Raw genomic sequence first — 19341 nt, forward strand, 5'->3', positions numbered from 1 at the left:
TGCATAAAGATCGGATCGGGAAAAATCGGTATCGGCAGATTGTCAAAATCAAATGATCGGAATCGGATCGGGAGCAAAAAAAGGTGATCGGGACATCCCTACATATTAGGTTATGATTTTTTTAATTTCATATTTGTATCTGGTGCCTCTGTGAAATTATGACATGCTTTATGCTGGAGGGAACTTTGGGATTTTAGCCTTTACAGACCATTTACAAATACCAATAATCCTGCTTTGTGGTTAACTTTCAGCATTGGGTCGGATTAGGTTTTCACTATCATCAAACCCTAAGCGCTCACTGTTGTTTCGGTCTGCAACAGAATACAATTATAAGGCACTAATGTTGGCTTGTGAAAGCGCCCTTAGCTGTATAGCATTTATTAATCCTAAAGAGTATCATGGCATCTGTTCCCTCTTTAGTCCGGTGGTGCAGAACAAATCATAGCCCCAACTTTGAACATATGTTGCGCACATTGAGTGCACACTGTACATGCAAGCGTGAGAACATACCATAGTCCCTAATGCACACACATGATGGTAATGTGAACCATTGTTAGCATGCAAAAAGCACCTTAGAGCAACAAAGCACAGATTGTCTATGGATGTATTCAAAGCCACTAAGCGGAAAAGCCCCAATACATAACGTTGACAATTATGTACTTTGTTGAAATGTCCTGATCCGTATTTTATTCCAATGTTGATTTTATATTAATTTGACCCATTGCTTTGTACGAGATCTGACACATGTTAGTCCAATTTCTGCATGTTCTGATTCAAAACTATTATCATAGGCCTATCGGTTTATGAGTTGTATCTTCTTCTGCTGTTGAATTAGTCACTGTGTTAATTGGCACAGCTCTTGATGAAGGTGTCACTTTGACTTCAGCAGCTGTAAGCGACTAGGTGAGACCGATTTAGCTCTAAGTGCCCGTGCTGTGATATGAGCCGATCAAGGTGTGTGCATGTGAACAATGTTAAGTGATGCATGCAATAGAGTGAGACGCAGCGTGGGTGTGAGTAAGCGAACGAGAGCTCTTAATTACTTTAACATTTATGGTAAGTTATTTCAACAACTCTGCACACAATCTCTCTCTGGGATGTGTCGTATGTTTCTCGTTTGATCTTAGACAGACAGCGTGCCTCTGTGCTCCCTGACGTCCTGTCACATGATTCAGTATCTCTTCACTGGTCTGCTATACGGCGTGTGGAACAAGTGATTAGATCAACCTATAAAGGGGAAGTGTATGGTCTATGATATGGTTTGAATCCCAAAGAGAACACATGTCAATTTCTACACTGTAATTTTAGTAGTATTATTACTTTCAACAAGATTCTCAAACAACATTTGGAGATGGTGACATACTCAAATCTGCCCTGTAACACACAAGATGAATGACATATTGCTTGTGTAAAGTTTATACCAGAGTAAAGCTAACATTTGAAGGGCTCTTCCCCCTGGATCTTCAATATGCTCAAATGGTTTTATGACAGGTTGCCCATTTAATTTTGATGTGTCTTTGGATCTAATGTGACCAAAGTTGGCACTAAAGGAACATCAGGAGGTCACCAAAATAGCTTGGACTCATCCTCTTGGCAGTATGAGAAAAATAAAGACCTTTTTGAGCATTAAAACATGGAGACATGTCACAGTAGAGGCAAAACATACAAATATGAACCTGAAAATGAGCCCCTTTAACATCAATGAAATCAGGCCTTTCAACTTCAACTCAAACTTGAGTCACTACCATAATATGATTCGGTTCATTGAGACAGTTCAGACAGGAGAATACTGTGAGGGGGGAAAAGTTGAAGTCCAGATGAGGGTCTCTCCTGGCTCATGCTAATCTCTCACAGTTGAACTGACAAACTGTTATCAGCCGTTTGTTTACACTACACTGCCTTCATGGCCTTCAGCCCACAAGGCGGTTTGGATTATCTGCTCATAAGCATCCTGCGCTGTGTTTCAGAACACACATAATAACTGATATGGGCCTCCGAGCTGCGAGCGCTAATCCTGAAGCACCACGGCTTCAATTCATTCACTTTATCACAATATCACACCGTCAGGTCTCTGGCACCAAATACTTTATTATATACTTGCTGGATTTTTACTTTCTATGCTTGATTTAATATTTACTTTGGATAATTTTAGCACAATGTGACTTTATAAAGCTCCAGCTTCAAGTCAATATTTGTATTCCTTTATTGTCCTAGCCACTTCCTTTTTTAGGTTTTTGTCAAAATAACTGTTAATATGCATGTTTTCTGTACTGAAAATGGCATTTAAATGAGACTGCCAAGGCACACTAATACTCCATATCATTGCACACATATATTTGGCACAATCTGCAGCTTTTGAAGTAACCTTAACACGCTTTATCTGAATCAAATATCATAATAGGGACCTATTTTGTATGTTTTTTTATCAAAGGATGTACTGTAGCTCCTGCAAGGTCTCTCCTCCATATGGAAGGCTGCCAGTCCATCTTATCAATTTCCCACCAGTTTAGAGGCTTCAAACGGAGCAACAAGATAGTGAGAGCAACTTCAAAGCCTTACAGCAAGACATCAAACAGATGGAGAAGGTGCATGCATGATAAAAAAAATGCTGTGTTTTGGGTTTTTTATTGCCATGACTCCAGCATTTCGATACGGTTCTGTAGCTGCAGGAGACTCTCTCTCACAGAGAAATGCTCCAATAATGTCATGATTTGTTGTTTTTCTGGGCTGGTTTGCAGAAAAACATCCTGGTTGTTAATTCTCCACACACACCCTGACTCTCACACACACACACACACACACACACACACATCCATCCATGCCGTCCATCCATCCGTGCAGAAGAAACCCAATAAAGGGACAGAAAAACAAAAAACTCCCTACCGTGATTGTCTTCATCCATGTTGATGGCAGCAGTGACAGGGCAGTCAGTCAGGAAGGTGTGTCCGGGTGAAAACCTTTAGGAAAAAAATGTATTTTGATTTTTTTCTACAGTGGGATTTTTTCTCTGCTTTCCCCCCGCTGACAGACAGTCGAAGCCGGCGTGTTGACAGAGAGATGAAGGGGTCTGGTGCGAAGATGTCAGCGGTGAAATTAATGTGAAAAGAGGCAGAAAAATAAAAACCGCAGTCTGGGTGTAAATTAAAGGGAGCTGGTTAATTGTAGAGCGGGTTTTCAGAGGGTCTGACCGCGGTGTGAGGCTCCAGCAGCGGCGGCGTTTCTCCCTCTGTGCTCCATCCTCCAGTCTGCACCGTCTGCACACACCGAGCAGGGAGGCGTCACTAAGCCCCGCCCCCTGCTAATATAACACACACACACACACACACACACACACACACACACACACACACAATGAAAACAGTTCAATTAAAAATATATGACATCTAAAAATACTATAGCCTATGAATTTGAATGTTTAATTGGACAATATAAACTCCCCTCAAAAATGCTATAAAAAGACACAACTTACAAAACACTTAGTGCTAGTTGTGGGGAAATTATTTAAGAGAAGCAATATCAAATTATGAGCACAAACATTCATGCATTCCATATTTTATACAAAAAGTATCACATAATTTTGCTTTTTAATAGATACTAAAAGTTATAATCTGAAATAAATAGATAATAGGCTACGGATTTGAGTTTGTTTATTGCATTTTTGGTATGCTGGAATCACTCTAAATCTTTGCATACAATACTTTGCCTCTTTAAATGACATACAGTACATGCATGATAAACAGCTACTGAATTCTGAGGTAAAGATTTTAAAGAATAGCATAATCAGTGTCAAGAGGCTAGATGTTAGTTAGACTAATGGAGTTGATCTATTAGTCAAGGGGCTAGATGTTAGTTAGACTAATGGAGTTGATCTATTAGTCAAGAGGCTAGATGTTAGTTAGACTAATGGAGTTGATCTATTAGTCAAGAGGTTAGATGTTAGTTAGACTAATGGGGTTGATCTATTTGTTATTCAGACACTATAAAACACTGATTATTGTGTTTGGTTACTGTGTAAGGTCAGAGGACAGGCTCCTTCAGTTCAGCGAGGAGTTAAACTCCTTAATCAATGAGGTGAAGGTAAAGTTGGATAAGGGAACATGTCAGGGGGCTTTGGGGTCACATTTAAATCATTCACCTCATACATCTACTCAGTCCATGAATATACATTCAAATCTATCTTAATAATATTGCAACAGTATAAAATGAAACTTTGATATTTAATAAAATAAATATTGATCTGATGTTAATTATATGAGATGGTCTCACACACAAACTCTGTCCATGCACTGCTCCCCAAAAGTGATTTTGATGTCATTGTATTAATGGCAGATGTTAGGCTTTGTGGATATTTTGTTGTTATGCTTATCTGTTTGACTTTACATTTTTCATTCGTTTTGATATGCTTTTTTTACATTTTTACCAACATATGATTATCACCATCCACTCTCTTTTTGAGTTTGTAGATAGTGTGATAATATTGTTATCTTGAATTCCTTTGGCCATGATAATCTTGTCGTAAGAATTGAAATTGTCACAGTCCCTAATGCAAGTATGATCACTTTACATTGTATTACTTTGTTTAATATTATACATTTACACTTGAGTATTTCAAATGTTATGATTTGCTTCATTTCTCATCCACAGTTTCGGTAAACCTATTCAAGAAGTCTTCCATAAATGCACGTCAACTCACTGATTCTGACCTCATACCTCCGCCCTACTTTGCTAAATGATGACGCAGGCATAGACACCTAAAAAATATAACAGCTCAAACATTTCCCATGTGAGCTCATCCCGCTTTTCCAGGGAAGATCCCGGCAGCAGGGATGTTCTGTGGGGACGGATGTGAGCCGGAGCCAGCGTGTGGTCCAGAGTGCAGGAAGGGAGTTGTGCTGAGACAAACTGTGCAGCGCTGCAGGCGGACAATGGAAGAAAGTTTTGGAAAAGGAAGTTATGTGATGGCCCTGCCCTCCACCCTCCTTCTTTAAAAAAAAAATCTGATCTGACCTGTGTCACTGTACTACCAATGGTTGAGAGGTTTCACTCACGTCTATTGTGATTTACCTGTACTTTATTTGAGTATTTCCAGATTAATGACACTTTTCCCACTACAAATCAGAGGAACTACTACTTTTTACTAACGCGAGAACCTAAAAAGTGCAATTTTTGGGCCACACGATCAAGGCAACCAGGACAAAAAAATCCTTGGTCTGGGGGCCTTTGTGCCACGGGTTGGGTGTGGTTCAGTCAGGGTAGTTTATTGCCTTGTTAAAAAACAAATTGTTCAAATCTTTGTCTAAACCTTAACCATGTGACCAGAACATCCATTTAAGGGCAGCCTAATGCCACAACATGTTGACTTTTATCTGGTCTACAGTGTTTTCTGGAGGGTTGAAGCGTGAAGCACACAGGATGTAGGTTTAATTCATCAGTCAGACATGGTCAAATTATCAATAGGCCAACATTTAAGTTGTAGGCATGCATGGTTAAATCAGCTTTAAGTATCAACTAGCTCAAAAAAAGAGCACCAGTCTTATGATTTGATCACATACTCATCCTAATTCTCTATATTTATAAAAACGTTTCTCTTTCCTAAAATAGAAAATAAATGGTCTCACAAGTTTTTTCCCTCAAAAGCTCCAGGCATAAACAAATACTGACAGCTTACAATTAATTTGCGGCATTCCCCCATAAATTCCTCCTCACACCCCCTCAGAGGCCCGCCTGCAGTGGGTTTCATATTTACTGAGAAACTTGATGATTTCATCTTCATAACCCTCTCTCTTTCTCTGTAATATTTCTGCTGCTGTGGTTCCCTGGAGCGCTGGCAAAGAGAGAAGTGTGTGGGAAGTGAAGGCTGTCACTTTTGGGAAAAATCCCGCGTTGAGTGCCGATGTCCGGAGCAACACAGGAAGTGGCTCCGTATCCAGAGTAAACTAAAAAAAAGGGTGGAGACCAGCAAGAGCTTTCTCTGTGCTACAATCAAATGAGTTTAATCAATAAAAGTCTGGAGTTAATTCATCTGCAATGCTCAGTGTTTATCAGGATTTGGAAATGACGCAGTTGTCTGACAAAGACACAAAGGCATGTTTAAACAAATACAATACAACAGAAGATGTAAGAGTCTGTTTGATTGATATTTGACCCATAAACTTGGCCTCGGTCTGACATCTTGTTTGTCCACGCTAATATAGTCACATTTATTTTTCCCCCTTTGCAAGCCAGCAGAAAAAAAACCATTAGATGGATGCACTTTATATTTCACTGGAAGCGGGTTTCAAGGCAGCATATGTCAGCCACATTAAAACCATCAGTAGACGGACTGACCTCCAGCCTGTGAGTGATTATGGACGACCATGTGCATGTTCAGCAGTCTGATTACAGCCAGGCACATGCACTAATGTATGCATGCATGTGAGAACTGTAGGGTAAGGCTATTTTAGTTGTCTCATGAGGCTTTGTGAAGAAAAATGAAGCGGAAAATCTGAATTAAAGGGGCCCTATCATGCTTTTTCGGGGTTTTCCCTTTCCTGTTATGTGTTATAGGTTTTAGTGCATGTTAATGGTCTGCAAAGGCTAAAAACGCTGTGTTTCCTCGAGAGGGAGTTCCTGAAACGCCTCCATTGGACTTCTTTGTTTACTTCTGTAACAAAGTGACATCACTACTTAACACTCACGCTTCTGTTGGCTAGTGCTCCAACACATTGTACGTGATAGGCTAAGGGGCGGGGCATCTCTAAGCGGTTGACCAATCACAACAGAGCCAGCCAGCTAACCAATCAGAGCAGACAGGGCTCTGGTTTCAGACAGAGGGTGAAAAGAGGTGCTGCAGCACAGGCAGTATGAGGAAAATAAAGAGCTTTTTGAACAACAAGGTACAAAATACAAATATGAACCTAAAAATGAGCATAAATGGGCCCCTTTAAATCCCAAATCAATATCACATAATAAGTTCTACTCTCTACGGTTGTAGAGGTTTTCTGGGAAATATGGGGCAACAAAAACCTTGATAGAGAAAAATTAAATTAAGACAAGTTATCCAAACTGGAATCTTGAAGAAAAGAGCTGCTATATATAATATGCAACAGGCTCATCCAAAATGCAATGCCGTGAACTTTTGTCACACTCATGGGGAAGTGACCCTGTGCTGCGTGGGACCGGATTCATCCAGAGAATCTCTTGGCTCATGTTGTTGGCAGTAACATAAGCAGCACGCATAACCTGCCTCATCATGACCCATACCATAATAATGAGATGTTGAGCCCTGCAGCTTCAGTCCTCTGTATTGGAGTCTGATTAGTTTTTATTGAGACATGCTGATAATGTAATGTCTACTAAGCTCTTTTATGCACAGAAATATTGGTGTTTAAACTATACAAAAACATGCTCCATGTATCTGTAATGTCACTGAGGACAGTCTACATCCAGTGAAGGGTCACTTTATGGGTTCCTATGTGTGTTGTGTGAATAAATACTCAAAGCTTAAAAAGCCTGGTGTGTTTCTGAGGAATTCCTGAATCCTCTGAAAACCATCTGCAACAGTCCCACACACATTCCTGCTAACACAAACACACAGAAACGTGTCACACTTCCTTTCTCACAATGGCTGAGAGAGTGAAGCTGGCCATACCGGTAAAGAACGGAAGAGAAACTGAAGAAAGAGAAACACACACACACACAGAAAAGGAGAGGGAGGACAAAGGGAAACGCGTGGGACATCTTTCCAGCTGGGAGCAAAGGGAAACTTCCCATCACATCCACTGCAGCAGCATGTGACTCTCCTCACAGCGTGAACTGATCTGATCCAATGTGAATGCAGAAATGATTCATAAGTGGTTGTCATCAGAAAGAAATAGCGTTTCAAATAGATGGGACTGGACATAAGTGATCACTCAGAAGCTCCACTTCCACCTGATGACTAAAGCTCTGCAATTGCTGCATGTCATTTCCCATGAAGAGTGAGGAGGACTGCTTCAAAAGTGTATTTTTAGCGACATTTAACGTCTGCTGCCAGTCTTTAAAGCTTCAATCTGAACATCCTTCGCCACAGATCAACACGCAGTCGAACGTTAGAGGCTTGCGGGGAGCATCGAGTTTCATTTTACAGCTTCCACACAATAACAAATAATCAATTTCCTTCGCTGAGACATTTTGAAATGGGATTTGTTGTGTTGTGCAGCCGTTGGGGGATCATGAGACTATAGGCCACTGGGCACAGACATGTTAAAGTTCACAAAAGCAAGATTTACAGACTGTATTGTGGCTTTTTTCCTATCTCTATCTTATTTTGTGTGCACCTTTTTGTGATATTGTGTTACATCGGGGTCATTTTGTTGTCTTTTTTAGTACTTTTATGCCATTTGTTGTGTTCCTTGTTGTCTTTTGCATCTCTTTCTGGTAGTTTTGTGTATCTTTGTGGTTATTTGCCCTGTTTTGCACTTGTTTTGTGCCTCATTGTGGTTATTGTGTTTATTTTTTGGTCATGTTGTGCCTCTTCAAAGTAATTTTAAGTATTTTTTGGTTATATTGTGTAATTGTTATGGTCTTTTTGTTCCTATTTAAGATTTAATTTGCATCTTTTTGCAGTTGTTTTGTGCCTCATTGAGGTCATTTTGTTTATTTTCTTTGGTCAATGTGTCTCTTGAAGTGACATTTTGCAGGAGAAAACCAGGCTTTATGCATCCCTCGGCCGGTGCATGGTTCAGTAATCCATCTGCAGCTACATTTAGCAGAAGAGTAAGGTGTATTTTATGCATTTATGATTGTATATGCGTAGTGAGAAGCGATAAATGAGGTACAAAGTGGTTCTTTGATGCAGCTGTGACACATTATCTATCAATGTTCTATCTTTATCAGATATGCAGTGCTCTAATCACACTTGCCTCCAGAGATGAATTCTCTAAAAAATCTATCAGATGTCACGGCTCGAGCTGCTGAATGATTCATAGCAGTGCTAGATATCTATAAGATCTTATTACTGCAGGATATATGGGGCTTACATTGATCACATGAGGGAAGTAGAAGTAGCAGTAACACACAACCTCTGCTTCAACATCTGCTTTATGTTCTCAGTTCAGCTGAAATGATGGCGATAACTTGAGGATACTCTCATCCTTTAGCTTTCACTCCATTAAAAAACGTTATTTACTCCACATTGTGTGATGGCAGGCCTCCCGTGGCCTCTGTTGTGAGTGCTACACCATTACAGAGCACATTCTGCCATTTAAGTGTTGATTGCCTGCAGACAGTCAATCGGACTTCTATGCAAATGAGAGCACCGTGACAGGGGTCATTAAACCTCGGTGATTATTTAGAGAGCTAACGGTTAAACATAATGATGCGATAAAATGACTCTCAGAAAGGCAGTGTGAGAGGGAGGTGAGGGCGGCGGGGAGGCAGGTGGAGAGCTGAGCGTGACAGTGCACAATAAAAGCCTCGCCAACAAAGTTCACTTTAACAATAGCAACGCTTTCTGAATCACCTTATAGGAAGTTCTTGTATCAATCCTTCCAAGGACAGGCTAGAATTAACCTTATTTTCTTTATGCTAAGCCGACGTAGATGCTTCATTCTTTATGATGATATGATTGGTGGGTGTAATTCAGTAGAAAGAAAATAGTACCTACATGAAATGCTTTCAACAAGGTCTCTGAAGGGTTTTGTGTATATAGGTCATGATTTCTTAATCTTGAAAGATACATTACTGTTGAGTTTTGAATTAATCTTTTTGGTGCTCAGAGCACTTCAAGCAGAGTGCCGCCTAGTTTCATTACATGAGAGAAAAGGCAGACATCTGTTACACTCGGCCATTTACCAATCTTGATAGATAAGAGGAAAGAAAGTTTGTTTATTTGTGGAGAACTGTCTCTTTAATAACCCAAACTTAACTTTAAAAGTGGACTAGCAGAAAAACCTTTCCAAACACAATCAACACAGCTCCAGTCCAAAAAGCAAAAATGAAATTTCTAAGTAAATTAATATTTCAGCCTGGAAAATAATGACGACAAATGCCAAACAAAGATGTATTGCACTGAAAGGAGGCACTTAATGTAACACTAACAACTCAGAAATGTGTCTATGAAACTCATTCAAGACATATTACAATTTTATAATATGTTATTTCTTTCTGAAGATGCGTGAACACTGCCTCGGAGCAGATATCCTCTTTAATGTATTTTCTCAGTTTGACATCCTGAGGTCCCACAGTGTTTTACAGCCTCCCTGATGTGCCGACGACAGGCCGGTTTATCCTTCATTAATCTCTCTCTGCTTTTACCACCAACTTAATGCTGACGTTTATCCTATTAATGTGTTGTTTGCTGGAAAATCCCCCAATAACATTATCCAGAATCAAGGTTACTAATGTATGTGAGTGTGTGTGTGTATGTGTGGGTGGAGTGTGTGTGTGTGTGTGTGTGTGTGTGTGTGTGTGTGTGTGTGTGTGTGTGTGTGTGTGTGTGTGTGTGTGTGTCTGTCTCACTATTTGCTACTCTGATTGCCATGGACTCGTGAGTATTTGATGGAGAAATAAAACCATTACAAAGATTATTCCTTAGACTTTCTACATTCAACAAACTGTTATGGATACGGAGGTGTGTGTGTGTGTGTGTGTGTGTGTGTGTGTGTGTGTGTGTGTGTGTGTGTGTGTGGATACTATCATAAACTAGTTAGACAGTAAAACGCTGCTCTCTTGTGGTCACATGTGAAACTGCAGTGAATGATTTTGCAATACTGCGTACAGTAAAGTAAGTCCTGCTTTTAAATATTGACCCTCATGTTCAAATACCATCTTTAATTTATTCAACACATTTAGTATTTTTATGTAACCTTAGTATCACAGAAAGTATCTCTAAATATTGACTTAGTTTGCACAATAATGACATGATATCGAACAAATTACTTTGTATAAAAAATGACTTACACGATTTTCAAATTCTTCCTCACAAGCCTAGCTTTTCATGTTATTTTTTTAATGGCGTAAATGGGCTTCCATATTTTTCATTTGGGAAAAGTATGTTCATATTTCTCCCATCACTGTATTTACCAAAATAGATCTACCTGAGTTGCCTTGTCACCTGGTGTGTTTCCTGTAGTCACCGGTAGATGGAAGTGTTTCTCCGGCCTGCTTTCACCGGATGTGACCAGGGATCTCCGAGCTCCAGCTCCCATCTGTGGGCGTTTTTTTCCCCTATCTTGCCTCCTGAGTTTTTTCTTTTCTGGGTGTTGCCTGTTCGGATTACAACTTTGGAGTTTCACCGGGTGTTGCTGAGAAGGACACACAATCTGGATAACTTTCTTAAACGACGACATTATATTAACTTTTGGAGCGCAGTCGAAGGCACTTTGGTTACGTTGCCAAGCGACACCGGCTGGTTTTATTTTAGCCGCCGTTAGCCTCTGCTAAGCTAACTGAAACCATTTACCGTTGGCTGGGTTGCTAGCGACAGAGGCGACCAATGCAGGCCATTAAGTGTGTGGTGGTGGGGGACGGGTAAGTCTAACTATATTTTTAACCTTAAACAGTTAAACTATCCTAATTAAAGCAGTTAAAAGCTAAAATAGTTAGGTTTTGCTGACCCGGTTACCAAAAGTTGTCTAACGGCTAACATGCTCCAGAAAACACGCAAAGATAGTGGAGGACGGTGACGTAAAAAACATATTTTTAACCTTATTTTAACCCATAAAACTCCCAAAACTGGTTTATATGAAAGCGGTTCAACAGCTAACATTGTTTGTTGTCGTTGACCCCCTTTTCATACACTTGTCTAACTGCTATGAAGCTCCAGATAACATGCTAAGGCAGTAGGAAACGTGACGTAAAACCACCCTTTCAACCTTATTTTAACCCACAACACGCCCAAAATTGACTCATGTTTATAACATAGTTTGCTGTCTTTGACCCCCTTTTCACACAGTTGTCTACCCGCTATGAAGCTCCAGATAACATGCTAAGTTGAGCGACAGCTGTTGTTGTGCCTGCTCTGCAGCCCAGCTGGGTCAGACAGATTTATCTACATGCTCCGGTTAGGTGTGACTAGATGGGTCACAGCATGTCATTTATTAGACATGACGCAGGCCGCCATCTCGACAGCTAACCGAGCTGCTTTATAACCCGACCCATGAAGAAGCAGTGGTGGAAGAAGCACTCAGATCGTGTACAGAAGTACCAGAGTGTAGGAATACTCTTTTACAAGTAAAAGTCCTTCATTGCAAATGTTACTCAAGTTAAAGTACAAAAGTATTGCCATCAAAATATACTTAAAGCGCCAATAGTTAAAGTACTCATCATGCAGATTGGCTGTAATTTAGATGAATATGTATTATGGGTTTTGATTTATAGATGTTAAAGGTACAGCTAACTTTAATTAAGTTGTATACTGCAGCTTGTGAATGTTAATCAAGGTGTAACTAAAGTCTGCAAAAGTAACTAAAGGCATTACTATTAAATACATCTAGTGAAGTAAATTGTCAAGTAAAGTACTAGTCTCTCAAATGTACTGTTATAGTACTTGAGTAAATGCACTTTACTATCCCTTTGCAGAATGGCCGCTTTCGCAATATTATATTATGATATCACTGGATGGTAATCAGTAAACCATTACTTCATTTTTAATTAGCTGCTGGTAGCAAAGGTGGAGCTACCTTTTAATGACTTGTTATACTTACAGTAAGTCCATAATAGTAAATCATAAATCATTAGTTGTTTGTCACATTAATAAAATGAACCTGCCACTCTCAACTGAAGCTGTTTCATAAATGCAGAGTAAAGTAAAATGTACAGTATTTGCTTCCAAATTAGAGTAGAATAATGAGGTAGCATGAAATAAAAATATTCACGTACAAGAATCTCAAAATTGTTCTTAAGTATTTTACGAAGTTACTTTTCAACATTGTATACAAATAATTGCATTTTTCACTATTGAGACATTTCACACACTTTGTAGGTTTGTCCTTAACCAAAGTCACTTAAGGCCTTGGAACAATTTATTTTTCCAAGTTATTATTTTGTTTTGGATAACCCAACTACAATAAAGTCCACCACCAGCTTTAAAGCAGCCTTTGATGCATAAACTGATGACGTAATCTGAAGTGTAGGCATAAAATAAGATTACCTTTTATGAGTCCCACAACCAGGAAATTACCAGGGTCATTTCTGCAGCGAGTGGACAGTGCAACAACAGGAGGAAGTACTACAATTACAACATGATTGTTTCCACGTATGATGATAGTTTTGCACAAATATTGATATTGCACATGAATACAAAAAATGGATGATATTAAACTATCATCCCATGGGGAGAAACTGCACTCAAGTGGGGCAACACAGGTTAGACCAGACCTCTCTGACTTTTTAACCTGTCAGGCAAGACATGTTAAACATACAATATGCATACACATAGAAACTGCCTTGCGTTTGCATAAATTCCACTTAAGGATATAATGTAAAAATACATGTTTTAGTTCTCATCTTTGTATTTTCTCTTTTGATCTTTTCTAATCTCAGGGCTGTGGGGAAAACATGCCTGCTCATCAGCTACACTACCAATGCCTTCCCTGGAGAGTACATCCCAACAGTGTAAGTAACACACACACACACACACACACACGCACACACCTACACCTGCCCGTTCATGCATACTTAACCAATATGGCCGAATCAACTATTAACTTGAGGAAGCAAGATGTTTCAAGTAAACATTTTGAGAAGGAAAGTATATATTTAAGTAATAGCTCACGACAGGCCGTGGTATATTTGATTTAGTATGTGTTGTATATGTTTTTATGAATTAAAACTTTACTTCACCACAATATGATTCCATTAAAAGACAAACAATTATCATATTGAATAATCGCCTAGCCCTATCCTTTAGGGAAAATTGTTGAAATGCATTAAACTACATTTTTCATAGCTTATCCTCTCTCCCCTCCCCCCTCCTACAGCTTTGACAACTACTCTGCCAATGTGATGGTGGATGGCAAACCGGTGAACCTGGGCTTGTGGGATACAGCGGGACAGGAGGACTACGATAGGCTGAGGCCTCTGTCCTACCCTCAGACAGTACGTACACACATCCATACACTTCACTAACAACAGCATGGTCTCAGACAGCTGCCGTGCACTGACCAGTATCAGCCAGACAATGTTAGCATGAACACTGTTCTCACTTTGCCACCATTGATTTAGAGTCATTCACTGGCTTTAAATGCTTCAGACACTCAGCAGAGTAGAGCCTCGTATCCATAGTACCTATACACTGTCTGCAGGAAGTGAAAGGCAGCTCTTGTTTGCGCTCTTTGTCCCCACAACAAACTGGCCTCTGTGCCAGAGACTCACAAGGAGCTGAGAGCGAGAGTCAGGGTGGATCTAACCAACAGTGTCTAGTTCTGTGAACCCTCATGTCTTAGCATTTGGGGTCTATTAAATCAATGTTGTGTGCTATCTTTAGCATCATAGTGTCAAAGATGTAGGTATTCTTGTCCCAGTAGTAACTTAAACACTTACACAGTGGCTATAAAATGTGTTAATGGTGACTTGATGTTTGTCCTTTTCCTCCTCAGGATGTGTTCCTGATTTGCTTTTCACTAGTCAGTCCGGCCTCCTTTGAAAACGTCCGTGCCAAGGTGAGAAAAACCTGCTCTACATCCCTGTAGTTTGTAAAATTGGCCGATAATGTTAATATTAAGTTTGCATAACATTTCATAATTACATTACATTTTGGTAGAGGAATAAGACAGCCGTATCTTGGATTCTAGCCATTAGACAATAACAGTTTCTGACACACCTATTAATGTAACAGTGACTGGGCTTATTTAGATATCATAGGAATTTTTGAATCAAATCAACAATCTTAACTGAAGCATTTACTTTTATTCTTATGTAAATACAAAATAACTCTCAAAACCTTATTTTAAAATATATAAAATTACAGATGTAATGACAATATGTATACTTTTATGCAAAAGACATTCAACATGTTGCGATTAATGTAAATATTCAGCCATTAAGTACACATTTAAAGGCAGAAACAGACTGTCGGTCATAAATAAATAACCCATGACCCTTTTTGAATATATTAAATATTCCACACTGTCTGCATCCTGCGACCGCTGACTGTCCCCCCTCTCCCCCTCAGTGGTACCCTGAGGTGAGACACCACTGTCCCAACACGCCCATCATCCTGGTGGGCACCAAGCTGGATCTGAGAGACGACAAGGACACGATTGAGAAACTGAAGGAGAAGAAGCTTAGCCCCATCACCTACCCTCAGGGCCTGGCCATGGCTAAAGAAATAAGTGAGTTGAACAGTGATGCAAATTAGTCGCTTTTTGGCGCCTCCCGCTTTTTTAACGCCGCTTTGGGTGACTTGTGTAATTCGTGGAGAACCGAAGAGTTTTCGTTTTGGGGGGGGGTCCGTCAGTCCGTCCGTTAGTGACAACTTCTCACTTCAAAAAAGAAGAAGAAATCTAGATCGCAAAATAATTAAACAAGCGAGTGCCTGTTTTTCCTGGCCAAGGACAGGTTCCTTGAACACAACACGAGCGTAACGTGTCTTCACGTGGTATGTCTCGTTTTACAGGAGTGTGTACTGTAGACTAGAGTGCTTACGGAGAGCACCGGAACGCGTTCCAGCTCTTCAAATATTGCAGTACCCATAAGGAGCCGTACACATGCCGCAGTGTTTGCGTGGCTGTGTCTTTAGTTGTAAGCACAGTGGCGATCTGTTGTTATTAGCATCTGGTTAGCTAGCTATGCTAATTAATTTAAACAGCTTTTCTACAACCAGGTGGAAGAGAGCTCTCCTGAGAGGCTCAAATAACCTCAGCTCAGTGAGGTTAAGGCACACCTTAATATGATCATTATAATTATTAATGAGACATTAGAGACTAAATGAAAAACAGGTATAAAATACTATATGACAGTAACAAAAAAGTTGTTAACAATATCAAGAATAAAGTTTAAAAGGGGAGTGATTTGTAAAATATCCAAAAAGAAAAATCTGCTTACAGTTCCAGTGTTTCCCCTAGGATGGAGTCATAGCAGCGGTGCTAAGGCACGTGGGCCCAGCATAATGTGAGCGTGAGCACCGCTGCTATGACTCCATCCTAGGGGAAACACTGGAACTGTAAGCAGATTTTTCTTTTTGGATANGAGTGTTAGCGATGCTAGTGTAAACACCGACCATATTACGTCCAAAACAGACGGGCATTGTTTCTGATAGCAACTTTATGATAGTGCCGTGGGTCCACATTTCAGATATTAAGTCATATCGGACGCAAATCTGGATCAGCTCCGTTGTAGCCCCGTTTTCAGAGATTTGGGTATGGAGGAAAAGAGAGAGGGCTTTATTTTCTGACGCTGCGTGAGTTCCCTGACACACCGGGGACACATATATATGTATAAAAGACATCAAAAAGTGCATTTTGCATGAGAGGTCCCCTTTAATGTATCCACGGTCATATTTCCTCACCACATGCTTTTTAACTTGAAATGGGACCGGGTTCTTCCATATATGTTCGTCTATAACATTCAAGTCATTACAATTATGATTTGGTTTACCCAAAAACTAGTGCATTTAGTATCAATGCATGAAGTAACAGTAACATGTTTGTTTCTACCTGACATGGGAATATTTTTAATGTGAGTGAATTATATTTAGATATTTAAAAATAACTAGCTTGTGTATTACATACATTTTTTATTTAAATCTAAATTTGGCAGTACATTCACGACCCACTAGGTGGCACTCTGATGCGCACTGGTCCAGAGAAACTACTAGACTAAATAAAGAAAAAAAGCTCATCTCTTGCAGTCTTACTTATATGATTTCCCTGCACCATGATGTTTGAACAGAAATAACAAATCAAACAGATAATTTTAAATGAATTTATTTGCTTACAAAAAAAAATCTGCATATTACTATGTGAAAATTAAAACATATTAAGCGAGAAATGTCCACTGCGCACTGAAAATGAGATTTACAGAGGCTCCCCAGAGCACCCATGCAATTTGATCATTGCTCGTTTAAAAATAAAATGCATTTGCTTCGAAGCTACTGCTCATATTGTACAACAAGAGACATCCGTTATAACCTTGAGTGCACTGGCTCGTAGACTTCATTACACACAGTAGTAGATGTGGTCAAAATCAACAAGAACTTAGTGAGAGTTTTATAATTACAGATAGATTGAGGACGAAACAGCACAACAACACTGGCAGCGCTGCACGCTCACAGGCCCGACAGTTAGAAAATACTGCGTGTGTTCACATTCACCTGTTAGACGTCTAGCAGAGACTGCGTTTTAAATGCTTGTTACTTGTACAGAGAAATTAGTACTTAGTTTAGCATCTGCTACAACAAAGGTTATATGTCATTTAAGGATTTAACTGTGACTGCATGATGGTACCTTGAACAGGTTAGAAACTAAGTTAATAAGGAAGAGATATTTAGTGTCCAAGGAGCGACTACAAAGTGATGACCGTTGGGTTTTGGCAACACCTCAGTTTAGTCAGATGAAACATGTAAACAAACTGTCCAACAACCGCAGCTGAAAAGAAACTGACGATGGAAATTAGAGCTACTGAAACACATTTCTTGCTAAAAGTAAAATGTCATCAAGGCAGCAGGAATCTTGTAGTGTGTAGGGGAAAGAGTGCAATGCAGGACCCCCTTCTCTTAAGAGTTAAATCTTCAGTTAATTCATGATAAAATCACATTCAAGTAGTGTTTCTTCACAACGTAGGAGACAGATGATGTGAAATGTTAAATCACCCTCTCCCTCACATTCCCCAAGGCCTAGCAAAGTCACTTCATTCCTGTCGATCTGAAAGGACGATACAGATGAAAGCAAACAGAAACCAGATCTGAGAGAAAAACCTTCAGCGCTGCTTAAATCTGTGAAGTCCTTTTAGATGGAGATCTGATCTACCAGAGCTTCTATGTAAGCAAGGACACGGGGTGAATAGATATGTGGGGAACCCAGCCATCCTCTCCTAGGTAGGCGGGTTCTGACTGCAACTGTGTTATTCTACTCCCTGTGTGTCTCCCTTACAATATTCTGCACTTCCTCCTCCTCTTCTTGACGGGCGGGGGGCACAGCACCGCCCTGATGGCTTCGTCAAACACCGTCTTCAGGCCACGCTGCGTCAGAGCGGAGCACTCCAGATACTTCACTGAACCTGGAGGGCGGAGGGAAGGAAAGGAAAAAGGCAGAGGGACAAGTCAGCAAATCAGTTTGTTTTTGTTTGCATGGCATGACACAACCGATCACATATATGCTTATTTTAACAATTGAGCAAGTGGCAAATGTCTTATATTACATTTGATGATGTTGTACAAGTATACCTTAGTACATTGTAAATCCTATTTTTCTGAGGGGGCATGAGTTTTTTCTAGAACAATGTCTGGCCTAACCCTAATTCCATATAATTGGTATCAGGAAATGGATTTAAAATGACCATAATGAGTAAACAAAATATTCAGAGAACAGCATGATGTTGCCATTTTATAATATGTTTCTTAAATGCTCTTAGACCCCATTTACACGCAAAAGCATACGAAACGCAAACGAACTGAATACGATGAACGGGCTATACGAAAGGGAAAAGTAGCAGATACAACCGTTTGCGTTCTCGTGTAAACAGCACCTTGATGGCTTTCATTTTTGTAAAGCACTTTGAATTGCCTTGTGTTGAAAGGTGCTATATAAATAAATGTGCCTTGCCTTGCCTTCAACCATTTCTCAAAGGATCTAAGGATTAATTTGTGGTGTTTCAACCAGTGATGCAAACACAGGTATGGTGAAAAAAGAGAGAACTATTCGAAGCAGGAAAAAAACAGCGTAATATACCATCTGACAAAGGCCTGTGCTATAATGCTTCAATTAACTGGCTATTCTTTATAATATACTCAGATCAATAGGAGACAGAGATGTTAAGTTATAAATCAAGGGTTTTTATTATTATTTACAGCAGGGGTGGGGAACCTTTTTCCTTTCAATTTTTACAACATCCTCCGAGGGCCGTACAAATTATTGAACTCAACCTCTGCTTAAAAAAACTAAAATCACAGCCAATTCATCTGGCCTTTCTTTCATGCTGTGCAAAGAAAAGCAACCTCTTAATCCATTTTACCATGACTCACGCATGCATGCGCACGGTGTGGCATGACCACCAAAACAGACAGATATGGACACAAGATGTGTGCAAATGTATTTAGTATTCTATGTGAACATGATTTAAGTGGGGGGGACCTAACCTCCTCTAGGGGGGTCCGGGGGCATTTTTAAATATTGAAGTTAAAAGCATCAATCTGGTGCACTTTGAGAGCAACATGAGGAGATC

General features: G+C 39.9%; 1 protein-coding gene across 1 annotated transcript; it reads left to right on the forward strand.

Annotated features, from left to right (window-relative positions):
• The first annotated feature begins 11178 nt into the window (after window positions 1-11178).
• Window positions 11179-15319, forward strand: LOC104943295 (ras-related C3 botulinum toxin substrate 1-like). Its single transcript, XM_010768647.1, has 5 exons — window positions 11179-11490; window positions 13504-13575; window positions 13941-14058; window positions 14559-14621; window positions 15134-15319. Exons 1-5 carry the CDS (start codon window positions 11456-11458, stop codon window positions 15317-15319), a joined length of 474 nt encoding a protein of 157 aa, XP_010766949.1. The 5' UTR covers window positions 11179-11455.
• The last annotated feature ends 4022 nt before the right edge of the window (window positions 15320-19341 follow it).

This window comes from Notothenia coriiceps, unplaced genomic scaffold (genome assembly GCF_000735185.1).
Source record: "Notothenia coriiceps isolate Sejong01 unplaced genomic scaffold, NC01 NC01_scaffold00005914, whole genome shotgun sequence".
NCBI lineage: Eukaryota > Metazoa > Chordata > Actinopteri > Perciformes > Nototheniidae > Notothenia > Notothenia coriiceps.